Raw genomic sequence first — 14755 nt, 5'->3', positions numbered from 1 at the left:
AGGTAACACTTTTGATGTATCCAAGAAAAGAAAAACCTGGTGGTCTGGAACACACAGAAGGGTTTTCACGGTAAACAATAAGTAATAACTTGGTTTGGTACTAAATTGAATTTTATTATAATACAAATGATGATGATGACAACGACGCATCATCATCATCATCATCATCATCATCCTCATCCTCCTCATCATCCTCCTCCTCCTCCTCCTCCTCATCATCATCCTCCTCCTCATCATCATCATCATCATCATCCTCCTCATCATCATCATCATCATCATCATCATCATCATCATCATCATCCTCCTCCTACTCCTCCTCCTCCTCCAACATAAAACTCAAATTAAACTAAACCAACTTTTGCTGAACTAAACCAAAAACTTAGGTCAGGGTAAAAATAAACAACTTGGTTCAACACTTTTTCGTTAAATCACTTCTTTGCTAAAAAAAAAAAAAAAAAAATGCAGTTTGTTTGATGGGTTAACCAATCTTGAAAGTCTCTGATAAAATTCAGAATTTTTCCCCAGATCTAAGTTTAGGTTTAATTTGGCAAAAATTGGTTTACTTTGGTTCGTATTTTGTAGAAGCATTTCTTTTTATTTTAATCATTGTTATTTTAAAAAAGGTAAATTAAAAGAAAAGATATCCAAAATATTGCAAATGAAAAGTTTTAAAAGTAATAAGGATATCCCAAAAATTATTAAGAGTTTAAACTCGATCATTCTAATTGATTGAAAAATAGTCGTTTGGCAAGAAAAGATTTTTATTTGTATGATTTCAGCAAAAGTCAGAAATTCATTTGGCTTTCTCAGTCCGAAATTATTATGTCACAACAATTGTAAATCTATAGGTACTTATTCCTAAAAAAGCATCAAGTGCTGTATGTATGTGTCTATGTTTTCAAGTTAATGATGGAAAAGACATTTATTTTAAACAAACAAAACTTACCAATTGAATCTTTCCAACTAAAGCAACTGTGTTATGCGAGGGTTATTCCAAAAGTAAAGCCATATATTTTTAACTCAAAAAGTCGAAGAATTATGAAAACGGGAGTGATACCATTAAAACGACTGACCTTTTGTGCTCCAGAATTTTTTCTACATAATCACCATTTTCAATTTTGCTGAAGCTGATTTTTTTTTTTTTTTAATCTGAACATGTGCCAGCATGTAAAACTGGTGTTAAACCTTAGACGATGATGATATTGAAACATCACTGAATACACTTAAGTACATGGTAAAATCAACACTTTTATTTTTGTTAAATAACATCTAAAAAAAAAAAAAAAAAATAACAAACAAATGCTAATAATAATTCAGTTTGTTCAGTGAAATTTGTTAACATTCACTAATCTCGGAAGTCTCCCATAAAACTCACAATTTATGATGTAAGTACTAAAATTTTTCTTGTGATACTTATTCTTTAAAAAAAGTACCCTGCTTTTTATTGATAAAAAACAAAAATTATGATATTTTGTTATTTTAGAATTCGTTTGACCATCATGAAAATTCTACGCCAGGAAACCAAAGAGACCAAATAATCAGGGTAAGTAATAATTCCGGCATTATTATAAAGAAAACAAATTTTTTTTTTTTAAATAATAAAACTTAGAATACATTATAGGATGTATCATACAATGCCTCCATTCAGTTTTGAAAAACAAAGGATACCCCCTGTAGGGGCAGCTGCACGTGCAATTGTGTGGCAAGGCTTGCGCAATTCCCAACCACACCTCCCTTGAATCAGCACTGTTTGAGTCCAGTGGCAAGGAGAAGTTCAAGACGACTGGAAACCATGAACCTGAAAGTCTCAAATTGTCGCTCATTTCGTATTGGCCAGGCTCATTGTTGCTTAACTTTGGTGATCTGTCGGGGAAACAGTGTGTCAAATGTGATTATGTCATATATTCATCACTAGTAAACGCACATTATAGGGTGACGTAGGTGAAAAAGTATTTTTTTTTTTAGTGTTAACTAGTTGTACTTATTTACTGTTCCTATTTACTTGCCTCCCCGCAAGGGCAGAGTTAGACACAAGGTCGGTTTTTAAAGTGGGGAAAATCTAGCTCCCAAAAAAGAGGCACTCTGGATAGGAACAAAAATTAAAATTGACTCAATCTAGAAGGATTTCTCCTTCACTGATTAAGGTCAAAAAACGTAAATTTTAGTATCAGAACAGATACCACACTTTTCTCCTAGCCAAAAAGATAGTGTTGCCCACAGCATAATCACTGCTACATACCGGTTCTCATTGGATCACCAAAGTTAAACAGTACTAAAATGGGTGACTATTTGAGAGTACCAGGCGCTGTATGTAGGAAGATGTTGACTTCCCTGCAAAAAAACCTAATTTCATCTTCCCTACCTGGGATATACATGCGACTGGGGATTGCCTGTGAATTTAATCTTCTCATAAAACTCTCTCCTTTGATGGAAGGCAGTTCAACCTGCCTAGCGTGAATGTCGCTGACGTAGGCGTTGGCCAGAATTCATTAATTTGATATATATTTTTTTCTTTGTATATATTTTAAAATTATGTACAGAATGAATTAAAGAAGTTGTTATTGTTTGTTTAGTTCAATAGATATTAGATTAATAATACTACATTTGAAAAAAAAAAAAAAAAATAATGGTAATAATTATTACGGACATAAATTTTTAATTTAATATAGTTGGGGAAACAAGTTAAAAATAATTTAGTTTAGTTTACTCATTTATTACCTAATTGCATAAAAAGCAAAATTAATAGAAGTTGTAGAGCTTGCTTAAATACTGATTCTTAGTATAGTGGCCATCTAGTTTGTAACGTAAATAAAATGGCTGCTTTACACAGAATCAATATTTGCTCAAACTTTAAAGTGTTATAATTTCTATACAATACAATCACGTTGCTCATCAGATCGCCGAAGCTTAGCAACAATGAGCCTGGCCAGTATCATTTGGGGATGCTACGCACTGTATGTACTGTGCAGAGTTGTAGAAATTTCCAGGTTAGTATCTGAGAGCGTATTTAACTCACTGAAGGAGATGCATCTCCAAATCAAGATAGAAAACAGCACAAAACTACCGTCTTCATTTGTCTTCCCAAGATTACCATGGCTCTACAATTTGTAGGGTGTAGTCGCTAACGCTGTTAAACACTGATGATGATGATAATGAATTTCTATTCATTACTTTTTTTTAAATACAAACAGGTCACAAATGAATAGATAGATCGAAATAAATTGTTTTTAACTAATTTCTCAACTGTATTTCCTTAAAAATAATTTAAGTCGGTAATAAATATCAGTGTGTTCATTAAAAGTTCTCTCCTACATTTTAAACCTGGAGTTAATAAAGTATATAAGTATTTTAATATAAGTAAAGTATTTTTATTAACTATTATTCGATTTATTGAGAACAGTATTGCACATAAAAAATATACTCTTACATATATATATTGCATTATTCATCTTAATGCTGAGTTTCAATTTTACTAGTTAATCTGTTCAGTAACACCGTTATCTTAATTCTAAATTATTTTTCTCTTTTTTTTTATTCATTTCATAATGATTACCAAAATAATAATGTTAAAATCATGTATTATTTAAATTTGTCTCCATTGTAACAATTTTCCTAATCGGAATAGGTATTGAAAAAAAAAAAAGAAACTGCATGAAATACATGCTAGAAGGAGAATGAAGACAAATGACATGCTAGAAGGAGAATGAAGACAAATTGGCTAGTCATAATCAAATATCATTGATACATTGTTATTTAAATTAAAAATTTAGGTATGATCGACTTAATTTTATATGTTAGATCTTGTATTTAAGAAGTACAGCTATAAAGTGACCTTGGCCAAATTTCATCAGTTGTTGGTTAAACTGTTTTAGACTAGAAGGAAGAACAAAAAAAAAAAAATGGATCGTTAGATTTAAATTTATCATAAAAATACATTGCCAAATTCTTTGATTGCTTTTTGAGATTTGTTTGAAGTTTTATTTTATTTATTTATTTTTTTTCATTGGAGAATTTGTTTGTATTTCAAAATTCCAAATATTGAGAAATAATAGTTTTGTATCATTTGTCAGAATTTGGAATTCAAACAAATTTTTAAGAAATCAAAACACAATTTTAGTCAAATCAAGGTGAATGAAACGAAAATAAATTTTTTTTTTTTTTTAAATACATTCTCAGCATAAAATGAAGATACAATTAGGTAAACACAGACAACAAAACAATAATCTCTCCATAAACCAAAACTGCGTAAATCTGTTATGGTGTTCTTTACTACAGGCCAATTCATAATTAGATGCCACATTGATAAATGTTTGAATTTCAGAGATTTTTAAAGGAAATTATGTCATCTATATTTGAAAATACATTAAATAGCATTCAATGTTTGTCCAAAATTCTCTCTATATTAAAAAACAAAAATAAAGAAATGTACCTTTGACGTAACGAAAAAATATTTGCAAAACATCATATAGATTGAGTAAAGTAGAGAAGCCTTCTACTCTAATAGTTTCTTCCCCAGAACTGCTAGATTTTGGAATTCCCTTCCTGGTTCCTGCTTCCCCAACTGTACTGACATGTAAAAGTTTAAGTGTAATGTGAACAGACATCTTGCTGCTCAACTCCCTACATAGTATCCCTGCAACTTATGACTCTAATAGTAGCCCTCTACATCAAAGTGGTGCTATGCCTTGTTTGGAGTGAAAATGTAATTAAAAAAAAATTTTATCCAGTAGTTTTATCTAAATATGTGTGCGTGCACGTATGTTTTGCAAAAACTTTCGACAGAGGTGACGGATCCTGACGAGATGGGTATCGTTTTCAAGATCGATCCTTTGGATGACAAATATCGAAAAATTGGCCAAAAGCATAATTCCTTCACCCTAAACTGGGTAGTTTTGTACAGGAGGTGTTGCTTTTTTCGCCGACATTTTAGCAAGTCATCGTCATTGTTGGATTGACTTTGCTTAATTTCAACACTCTTGACTTCTGGTCGCGTCGCGCGATGGAGACATTGTTTAATAGGTCGTGTTTTTTTTTTTCCTCCTTTGCGTTACGGGTTCGAGCATACCTACCTACCTAGCAAATTTTTTTTTTTTTAACCCATTTCTTCACCGAAACTGCTTACCGTTGTTTTGACCCCCGGACTACCCGGCGAGGGTACCCGGCGTTGCCCGGGTGTGTGGATGGAGGGGGGGGGTCCTTACTACACCTCCACACACCCGGGCAGCACCGGGTACCCCCGCTAGTTTTTAAATAAAAATCAAATTTTATGACTAATCGAGGAGGGATTGTCTTGCGACACCATCTTCAAAACAGTTTCAATAAACAAGGGAGATAATTTAAACTTGCACGATTTTTTGTTGTAATGCCTACGAATTTCCATTAATTACTTTAAAATTATTTTCCTTATAAACACGAAACTACTTGATCAATTTACATGATTTTTGGAATACAATATTCTCCTTCCGTCACGGATACATACGTCATACAGATTTTTCTTTATTTTTATGCTTTAATATATTGGAGAGGGGGTTCTGGACAAACATCTAAAATTCTGACCCATAGCTGAGGACAAGATGATATGTTTAAAGATAAATGAGTGAAAATACATATTTTCGTTGTGAAATTGATAAACATTTAGAAATGAGTACAGCAAAAACAATAATGATAATAATCTAATATATAAACGGCTGTATGTTTGTCTGTTGGTCTGTCTGTCTCCATATTTCAAACTCTGTTTCCTCTGAAACTAAAAGTCGCAGAGCGGTGCTAGGGGCCTCAAATGATTGGATTTTTTATGAGTCATTTTTTTATGGGTCTTTAGCTGGTTAAAATTGTTTTTACAAAGTCAAAAATGGGCCAAAATTGAAAAAAAAAAATCATTAAACATTTTGTACATTCATCTTAGTTTATTTTTATTTTTAATTTTTAATCGGTTCATATGTCACGTTGTTATTGTGGTAACATCACCAGCTTTGCTGCAGTTTTGGTTTCAATTCTAGCTGATGGCACCCAAATACTTTTTTTTTTTTTTTTAAACTTTTAAAATCACAACTCTATAATATATGTAGAATCTGGACAAATTAAAATATATTTAAGTGTATTTTACACCTGGGCAAAGTATTTTGATGTTTCTTGAAAAATTTTTGTTAGATGTCTTTTAATGTTAGATTTTCTTTTGTTTTTCTCACTCATTTCTCAATGTTTATTTTAATTATGGTTTTAAATATTTAAGTTGACAGACGTCTGCATATGTGATTTTTCTTAATTTTTCATTAATGAATTTTGTCCGGTCTGCGACCCATGATTATAGCACAATCTGGCCTGTGGGGTTGAATGAATTGTCAATCCCTGATGTAAATACTTGATTCTATAATTTCTTAAATTTAGTGGGTGTGGCAGGGACGTTGGAGTCTGGGCAAATTCAAGAGTTGGGGGTCAGTAAAAATTGTCTGACTTCAAATTAAAAAAAGAACAGAAGAAAATAAACCCTAATGTCTTGATGAAAAAATGAACGACTTTTTGTTTGCACAAGACATCTTAAGCTCCTCCACTTACTGATCTGGAAAAAAAGATCCAAGTTATCTTTTAGAAGAATCCTTTCAAAAGGGCTGTGCAGATTTTGGGTAAGTGTATGTCTATAGTAGAGTTAATTCTCTCCCCCCCCCCACTTCTCTCTCTCTGGTACTTGACAAAAACTAATTGAAACAGATAAGTGTTGAACAAAACAAAAAGGTAATTATGATGTCTGGTCTAAATATAGATATGATCTACAGATGTATTTTTATTTATCTTTTAACGCGTCTTAATATCCCCAGTTATCGGTCAGAATATTATCTTATGTATTTTTTGAAAATTCTCAGCTATGCCATAAAGTGGCCTGTGACATAGAACACTATCGTTAAAACCCATGTGCAAAAACTCTGCATTTTCTTGGACTTCGCCTGTGAACTAAACCTGTTGTTAATCCATGTGAGTGATCTTCCCTGAAGATTCTCCCAGGCAGTGAGCCAGCTAATGGCCAGAAGTTGCATAGCCACCATTATTGTTTTTCCCTTGTAGCTTGTAGAGCAGCACAAACAATAATATAAATATTAATCACTATATGAGTATGAAAAAAAATAAAATTGAAAATTTTCAGTTCTTTTCTATTCAGTATTGGAGGGGGAAGTTTTAATTGAATTGGAAGATTTGTCTGTTAAAAGCAAATATTTAAAAAAAAAAAAAAAAAAAAAAAATAACCATTCCAAATTTGATGATACACGCAATAAACAGTGGGGGGGGGGGGAGGTCGTTTTTTGATATATGAACTTTCAACTTAAAAGAACTTTTTTCTTCGTGCCTAGCGTCAGCAGAATTTTAGTGAACAGTTTTTTTCCAAAGAACTTCCCACCTGTGGAGCACATTACCATGGGACGGCTTGGCTCCAAACTACAACCCCCCCCTCTCTGTTCTGTCTTTAGTGGCAATAGATACCCCTTGTACAGTTGCATGCACAGAGGAGTTATTATGAAGCAGGGGATGCACAACCTCATCTAACTTGAAACATTGTTGCTTAATATTATGTTTATGAATTTTTCAGACGAGGATCGATTATTTAGATTCTTTGGACTATTGTTCTCATCTTGAGTTTTATTTTCACAACGTTTTGGTTGATGTAACCTTTGACCTTCTTCATATGTATCTTGTTGAACTCTGGGAATCCTTATCTCAAACCTGGAAATCTGCATACGGAATTTCAAACCAAGCCTTTTATTTAATCCATGAGGGTAGCATGCTCTTGTTTCGTAAGTTAGGACCCGTGACATAGTGGATAGAATACTTGGTAAAATTCAGCTGTAAGTTACATGCTTCTGGAGGTTGAAGGTTCAATCCTCATTGTAGGCAACACTCCAAATACAATTGTTAATTATTTAGAACCTCTACTCAATCATGGCTGATGTAACAAGAACATGCTACATGCTAGTTCTGTTTGAAATTCTGTGCAGATTCCAGAGTTTGTCAAGATAGACCTGGAGAAGGTCAGAGGTTACATGAACCAAAATGTTGTGAAAATAACATTCAAGATGAAAACAGTAGTTCGAATGATCCAAATAATACGATCATTGCTTGAGTTTAGTGGCAAGTTGAAGTATAAGACGATTAAAAACAATGCCGAGATAGACAGAGAACATTCCCACATACAGCATCTAGTATTCCCAAATGGTCACCCAGTCAGTATTGACCAGGCTCAACATAGCTAAACTTTTGTGTACTATACATAGTTGTCTTTAAAATCTTCATTCAACATTATTCATCATTCAACTTGCAATCCATCCATTTCATAACCCCCATATCCTTGAGTGACTTTTGGCCTTGATAAGTGGTGACTCATGAGTTAAAAAAAAAAGAAAAGAAAAACAAAGATTTTCTTTGATGCTTGATTAATTATTCAGTTTGTATTCATTTTGTTTTAGATACAAGAACTTGAAAATGGCATCATAAAACGTGATGAGCTTTTGCGACAATTATCTTCTCGATTGCAAATCTCTGCTCAGGATGCTGGCGAGAAGGGTCTACAGCAAGTGTGTTCTGTAGAGACACAAAAATTAGCTCAACAAGTCCAGCTGCTTCAACTTCAATTACAACAGGTAAGTTTCTTTTCTTCTTTTTCTTCTTTCTTTCTTTTTTTGTTTGTTCTTTTCGTTTAATGAGTTGTTATTGTAATGATACCATGGTTTTACTTTTGTTATGTTTTCGATTTATTGAGCTGAGGACTGATAGTTTGTAAGAGATGTTGCAAGCCTGTCCCTACTTTATCGCTATTTCCAAGGCAAGTATTCGACTGAGCTCCAATCAATGGTCCCCTCCTCTCCAATCCTTCACAAAAAACACTTGTCTAGCCAAAATCACTATCAATAAATTTCCCCACTTTCTGTTGTTGCCTAAACCTAAACATGGATTTCATGAACAAAGCTTCTTCCCTAGAACTGCCCGCCTGTGGAATTCTGTTCCGCTGGTCTGCTTTCCAGCTGACTACGCTACCATTATCTTCAAGTCCAATGTAAAAAAGTTCTTGTTTAGCTGTCCTTGTAAATGATCTAATTATACCAAATTACTTCTACAGATGATTATTACACAACTGTCCCAGTGACTACAATACATGCATTAACCCTTATCCTCTAGTGGCCTCTGAGTTTTGATAAGTGGTGACCCCTTTGTAAAATATATATATATATATAAGATGTCTGTTGCATCCAAATTCGACATTTAACAAAAAGAAATGAAACAGACAATAAAAACAAAAATTGTATATCCAGAGACCCGGTAATTTATTTAGCAATGTTATTCTATGTATTGTCAAATATAGTTGAATTGTTGAATTAATTTCATTGAAAAATCTCTGAAAATCAAACCTTTGTTGATATGCACCAGCTGTGCCTGTCAACTGCGCATTGAAGTGGCCTGTAATGTATAACACCATGCTTTTTATAATCTTGAAATAAATTTTTTATATATTTAATTTTCACTGTTATTTTAAATTTGCATTATTTTTCTATGTAATTGCCGCTGCTGACGGAGACGATCATCTGATGGCGAGTGGGAAATGAGTTTGTCAAACATGTTCTTGTTTATAGTGGTGAGAACTTTAATGCCTACTAGATATTGTCCTCGGGTGTCTAAGGTCTCTCTGTCCAGGGATTTGTCAGGACAACCTGGCATGATGGTAATTTTCCTTACAAGGGAAAATCACCTAGTATTTAAAGGGACGTTGTGAGCCTGTCTTTGTTTTATCGTTATTTCCATGACAAGTGCTCGTCTGAGCTCCAATCTCTGCCCCCCCCACCAATCTTTCACGAAAAACACCCGTCTAGCTGAAACCACTATCAATAATTTTCCCCACTTTTTAACTGTATAAGGCCGACTGTCATTACACACCACCAAACACGGCACCAGATATGGCTAGCTGTTGATAGATGGCACCAGACATGGCTAGCTATAAATACATGGCACCAGACATGGCTGGTTCTTAATAGATGGCATTAGACATGGCTGGCTCTTAATAGATGGCACCAGACATGGCTGGCTATCAATACATGGCACCAGACACGGCTAGTTCTTAATAGATGGCACCAGACATGGCTAGCTCTTAATAGATGGCACCAGACATGGCTGGCTCTTAGTACATGGCACCAGACATGGCTAGTTCTTAATAGATGGCACCAGACATGGCTGGCTATTAGTACATGGTACCAGACACGGCTGGCTATAAATAGATGGCACCAGACATGGCTGGCTATCAATACATGGCACCAGACATGGCTGGCTATCAATACATGGCACCAGACATGGCTAGTTCTTTATAGATGGCACCAGACATGGCTAGCTCTTAATAGATGGCACCAGACACATCTGGCTATCAATACATGGTACCAGACACAGCTAGCTGTTAATAGATGGCACCAGACATGGCTGGCTGTCAATACACGGCACCAGACACAGCTGACTCTCAATACACTACACCAAACATAACTGGGTCTCAATTAAAGGGATAAAAGGAAGAGCTGTCGCGTGCTTGCCAAACGTAACTTCCCACACATTTTTTTTTTCTTTTTTCTACTCCTCTTTCATCCCGATTTTAATCCCTGTATATGCATTTGAGTTTGTGACGTCGTACTCATGCCATGCTCTAAAATACTGACGCAACTATGTTACAGATTTGCATTGTTCGTTTTAGGGCTGGGAAGGGTTACAAAATTTTGATATTTTTATAATAATAATAATAATACTGTATGTGGATGACTCCCCTCTCTCTCTCTCTATATATATATATATATATATATATATATATATATATATGATTACTTAAAAAAAATGAGAATTTAGTTTTAAGGGTGAGGGTAATTTAACAGAGGGTGTTAATCGATATAATATTTCCCTTAGTCTGTCCGTCTGTCCATTCCACTGTTTCTTGGAAACTACAGAACTGATCTGACTGAAATTTAGTATGGACCTTTATTATGATAGGTTGCAGCAAACTAAGTATTATGGTATCTGTTTGATCCACAATTAGGGATTATTAAGGATTAGTCACCACAATACCACATTTATTCTAAAGGTTTTCAGAGAAACTACTCCGTCGATCTATTTAAAATTTTGTATGCACCTTTGTTATGATAAGGTACAGTGAATTAACTATTATGGTATTTATTTGATGTGCAGTTACGATTAGTATTTAATGCAAAAATATAACCATATTCAACCATCAATTTGGCATAAAGCACTTATTCTAATCAACAGCTATAACTTTTGTGTACGTGTCATAGGTTAAAAAAAAATCTAGCATATATATATATATATATATATATATATATATATATATATACATATAAACTAAAGAAAAGTATTGCCACTTGGAAAACATTGTTTCATATTTGAATTGTATTATAGAAATTAAAAAACCAAATAACGATGTCTGTTTATGTTTTTTCTCCAAAATACATTATTAATCTTAAGGAATAAACACGCTTTCGACTTTTAAATTGTTTTCATCAGGTTCTGACATTTTTTATTGTAAATCATCTTTCTTGTTAGTGACATAAGATCCCTTCTGGATAGCAGTCTGTGGAGGTGTTTAACTATATTCACCCATCAATTTGGCATAAAGCATTCGTTCTAAGTCAACAGGCCATAACCTTTTACCATTTTTATCAGGCTAAAAAGTCTGGTCTATAATAATACTCAGTATAATAATAAGATATTACTTCTTTTTTTTCAGGCCGGAGAGAAGTTGAATGGACAAATGAAACAACATTGCGTTTCCGCCCAAGCGTTACAAGACGCTAAGAATGAAATCCTCAACCTTCAGTTGGTCATCCACCAAAAAGATGAAATGATGTCACAACTTGTCCAGAAATTGTCCCAAGTTAATGGAGATTATGCCCATTTGCAATCATCTACAGCCATCACTGAACAGCAGCTGCTTGACCACCAAGAGCTTGTGAAACAGCTGAGTACCTTACAGGAACGGTCTGATTGCTTATTGACGCATTTGGATGAGGAGAGACGAAAAAATCAAAAGCTGGAGGAGCAACTGAAAGATGAAAAATTAGCACACATCGATATACGCGTAAGGCTTTAGTTACAACTTTATCTTTGACTTTCCGTTTCTTGCAGTAAAATTTTGCTTTTTCTTCTTGTTCACCCCCAAATGAAGCATATTATCACTCGGTGTACCTCCTCGACATAAATATCCCCGATAAACCCGACAAACAGCAAAATCTCACCCCTACACAGTAGAGATTTCCAGATGCCAGAAAGCCTTTTACTCTAATAGTTTCCTTCCTAGGACTGCTAGACTTTAGAATTTCCTTCTGGGTTCTTGCTTCCTTGACTGTACTGACATGCAAGAATTCAAGTTTAATATAAACAAACATCTTGCTGCTCAACTTCCTACATAGTATCCCTGAAATTTATGTCCCAGATAGTAGCCCCCTACATCAAAGTAGCACTGTGCCTTGTTTGGGATGAAAAATTTTTTTTACCCATTGGTCCCTCCATACTGTCACCACATTGGCGCCACAGTAGATTCACACAATTAAACTATCTTATGAATAAAAAAAATACAAAGATTATTTATTGTTCATCATACCTATGTTACCATCAAAACAGCTTGCTTATTTAAATCAATAATATAGCACAGTTTTTTGAAACATTGACCCCTAGATCTTGTCAGCTCATCCATCTAGAAGGAAAACTCTGGTATTAAAACTGGGGAAGGGAGGCCTCCTCAGTCATGGTTGATAACCTTCCTAGAACTGGTGCCTCAAACAAATTCTCTTGTTTGCAAACCTAAATTGTTTAAGGAGTAGATAGGTTCTGCCTATTGCCACCTTTCATGCTCCTTTTATTGTCTATCAGTCAAGCACAGAGGTACAATACCAGGGATTCACCAGCACCTGTGCTTGGCCTTGTTTCCTGACTAGGACATTGAACGCTGTTTCCCTACCCCCAATTTCTTTTTCTCACAAACTGAGCAAATTGGGTTTGCTTGCGTGCCACTTGTGCTCACTCGGCTGATTCTCTCTTGTCTGAGAGGCTGAGCATACCTGATTGACAGTTTGTTTGACTGCTGTTTCCAACTGACAGTGCAGGAGTCCTAACTCTTTGGTAGTGCTTAGAGCGGCTGCTCTGTCATCAGATGTATAATATCAGGATAGTTGTAGTACCATGTCGCATATGGAAAAGGATCTTGCTGCTATCTCTGATGGGCTTTCACAAGGCCACAAATTTCTAGGAAGGACTCTGCTAATAGACCACTTGTGTGTGTATATTTGGCATCAAAACTGGCCCACTTTGCCCAACACTCCCCCCCCCAACCTGAAATTAAGCCAACATTTTGTTAATCTTTCTTAAGCATGGTCCCAAATAGTAGCCCCTTACATCAAAGTGGCGATATACCTTGTTAGAACCACTTTAACATGCCTGGTTATCTCCCACTCTGCCGTAAGGACAGACAGACATATGCACGGACTTTGGAGTCTATATTTGAAACACCCTCTCCTTGACTAGAGAAACAAAACTAGAATCAGACGATCAGGCCTTTATGAGCTTCAAACTTAACATGCAACATAATATTAGTTACTTTTATTTTCTCTAGTGCTCTCCCTCAACCCAGGACTGTACCCTATTAAACAAAGTCTCTGACAGCATAGATACAGCACTGTCCCTCGATACTAGTGCTCAAGTACATATATTTGATGACTTCAATGTTCACCACAACAACTGGCTTTGCTTCTCTACTCACACAGACGCAGATAGTAGCACAATACATAGCTTCTCTATATCTCATTCCCTATCACAGACGGTTACGTTTCCAACACGTTTCCCAGACCAGTAAGATCAACATGCCTCACTTCCAGATCTATTTCTGACCACAGTTCCTGATGATTGGGTAACAAATGCCCTTGAGGAATGCTGATCACACTGTAATAATGATAGAAATTGTCCTAAATTCTCGACCCAAAACTGAAGAGCCACTACTGCTCAAAATAACAAGATATTATAAAAAGGCTGACTAGGAAGCCATCAGGGATCTCATCAGAGATGCCCCATGGGGAAATATATTTTCTCTTCCAGCTAAACAGTGCACAAATGAGACCATTGAATGGTTCAAAACTGCAATTGAAGCATGTTCCCACGCGGAAATTCTATAGCAAGCCTCACTCTCCCCAATAGTTTACTTCTACTTGTGCAGCTGCCATTGCTCAAAGGCAGCATGTGTACCGCAAATTTAACCGACATAAGTCCAGTTCTAATAAACAGAAGTTTATCGAAGCTAGACATAATTATAAGAAAGAATATACTGAAACCACCAGAAAACGCATCGAAGCACAGAAATTAGGAGCCCATGATTTGTGGAAAATCTACAACAGTGTAGTAAATAATGTAGTAAATAATGGGCAGTCAATGATTTCCCCATATCAAACAGTCATGAGGTTGTTTGCACGGCAACCGAGAAGGCTAATGTGCTTGCTAGTCAGTTTGCCTCCAACTTCACATTGGACCCAGCAAACCACTGTCTTCCTGACTTTGCAGACAGACGCCACACTAGATGATCTGAAAATCACCCCTTCTCAGGTGCATGGTAACATAAAAAACCTAAACATCTCGAAAGCATGTGGACCCGATGTCATCCTGGCTGTGCTATTAAAAAAATACTTTGCTGAGGTTGCTCCAGTTCTCTCTAAACTTTACAACAAATGTCTTAATGAATCTT

The 14755-nt window shown here is 35.2% G+C and overlaps 2 protein-coding genes across 2 annotated transcripts in view; one reads left to right on the top strand and one right to left on the bottom strand.

Annotated features, from left to right (window-relative positions):
* The window catches only part of LOC145263843 (uncharacterized), a 649003-nt gene that overhangs the window by 101252 nt on the left and 532996 nt on the right, over positions 1–14755 (top strand). The window contains exons 5-7 of the mRNA XM_080120917.1: positions 1484–1543; positions 8454–8627; positions 11756–12106. Coding sequence (XP_079977043.1) covers positions 1484–1543; positions 8454–8627; positions 11756–12106 — 585 coding nt within the window. The remainder of the gene's footprint in view (positions 1–1483; positions 1544–8453; positions 8628–11755; positions 12107–14755) is intronic.
* LOC145263845 (uncharacterized) overlaps positions 1–14755 on the bottom strand; it is a 624663-nt gene that overhangs the window by 221553 nt on the left and 388355 nt on the right. The window lies entirely within an intron of this gene.

This window comes from Euprymna scolopes, chromosome 39, assembly GCF_053919585.1.
Source record: "Euprymna scolopes isolate OS-2025 chromosome 39, ASM5391958v1, whole genome shotgun sequence".
NCBI lineage: Eukaryota > Metazoa > Mollusca > Cephalopoda > Sepiida > Sepiolidae > Euprymna > Euprymna scolopes.
This window is presented reverse-complemented; position numbering and strand designations above follow the sequence as displayed.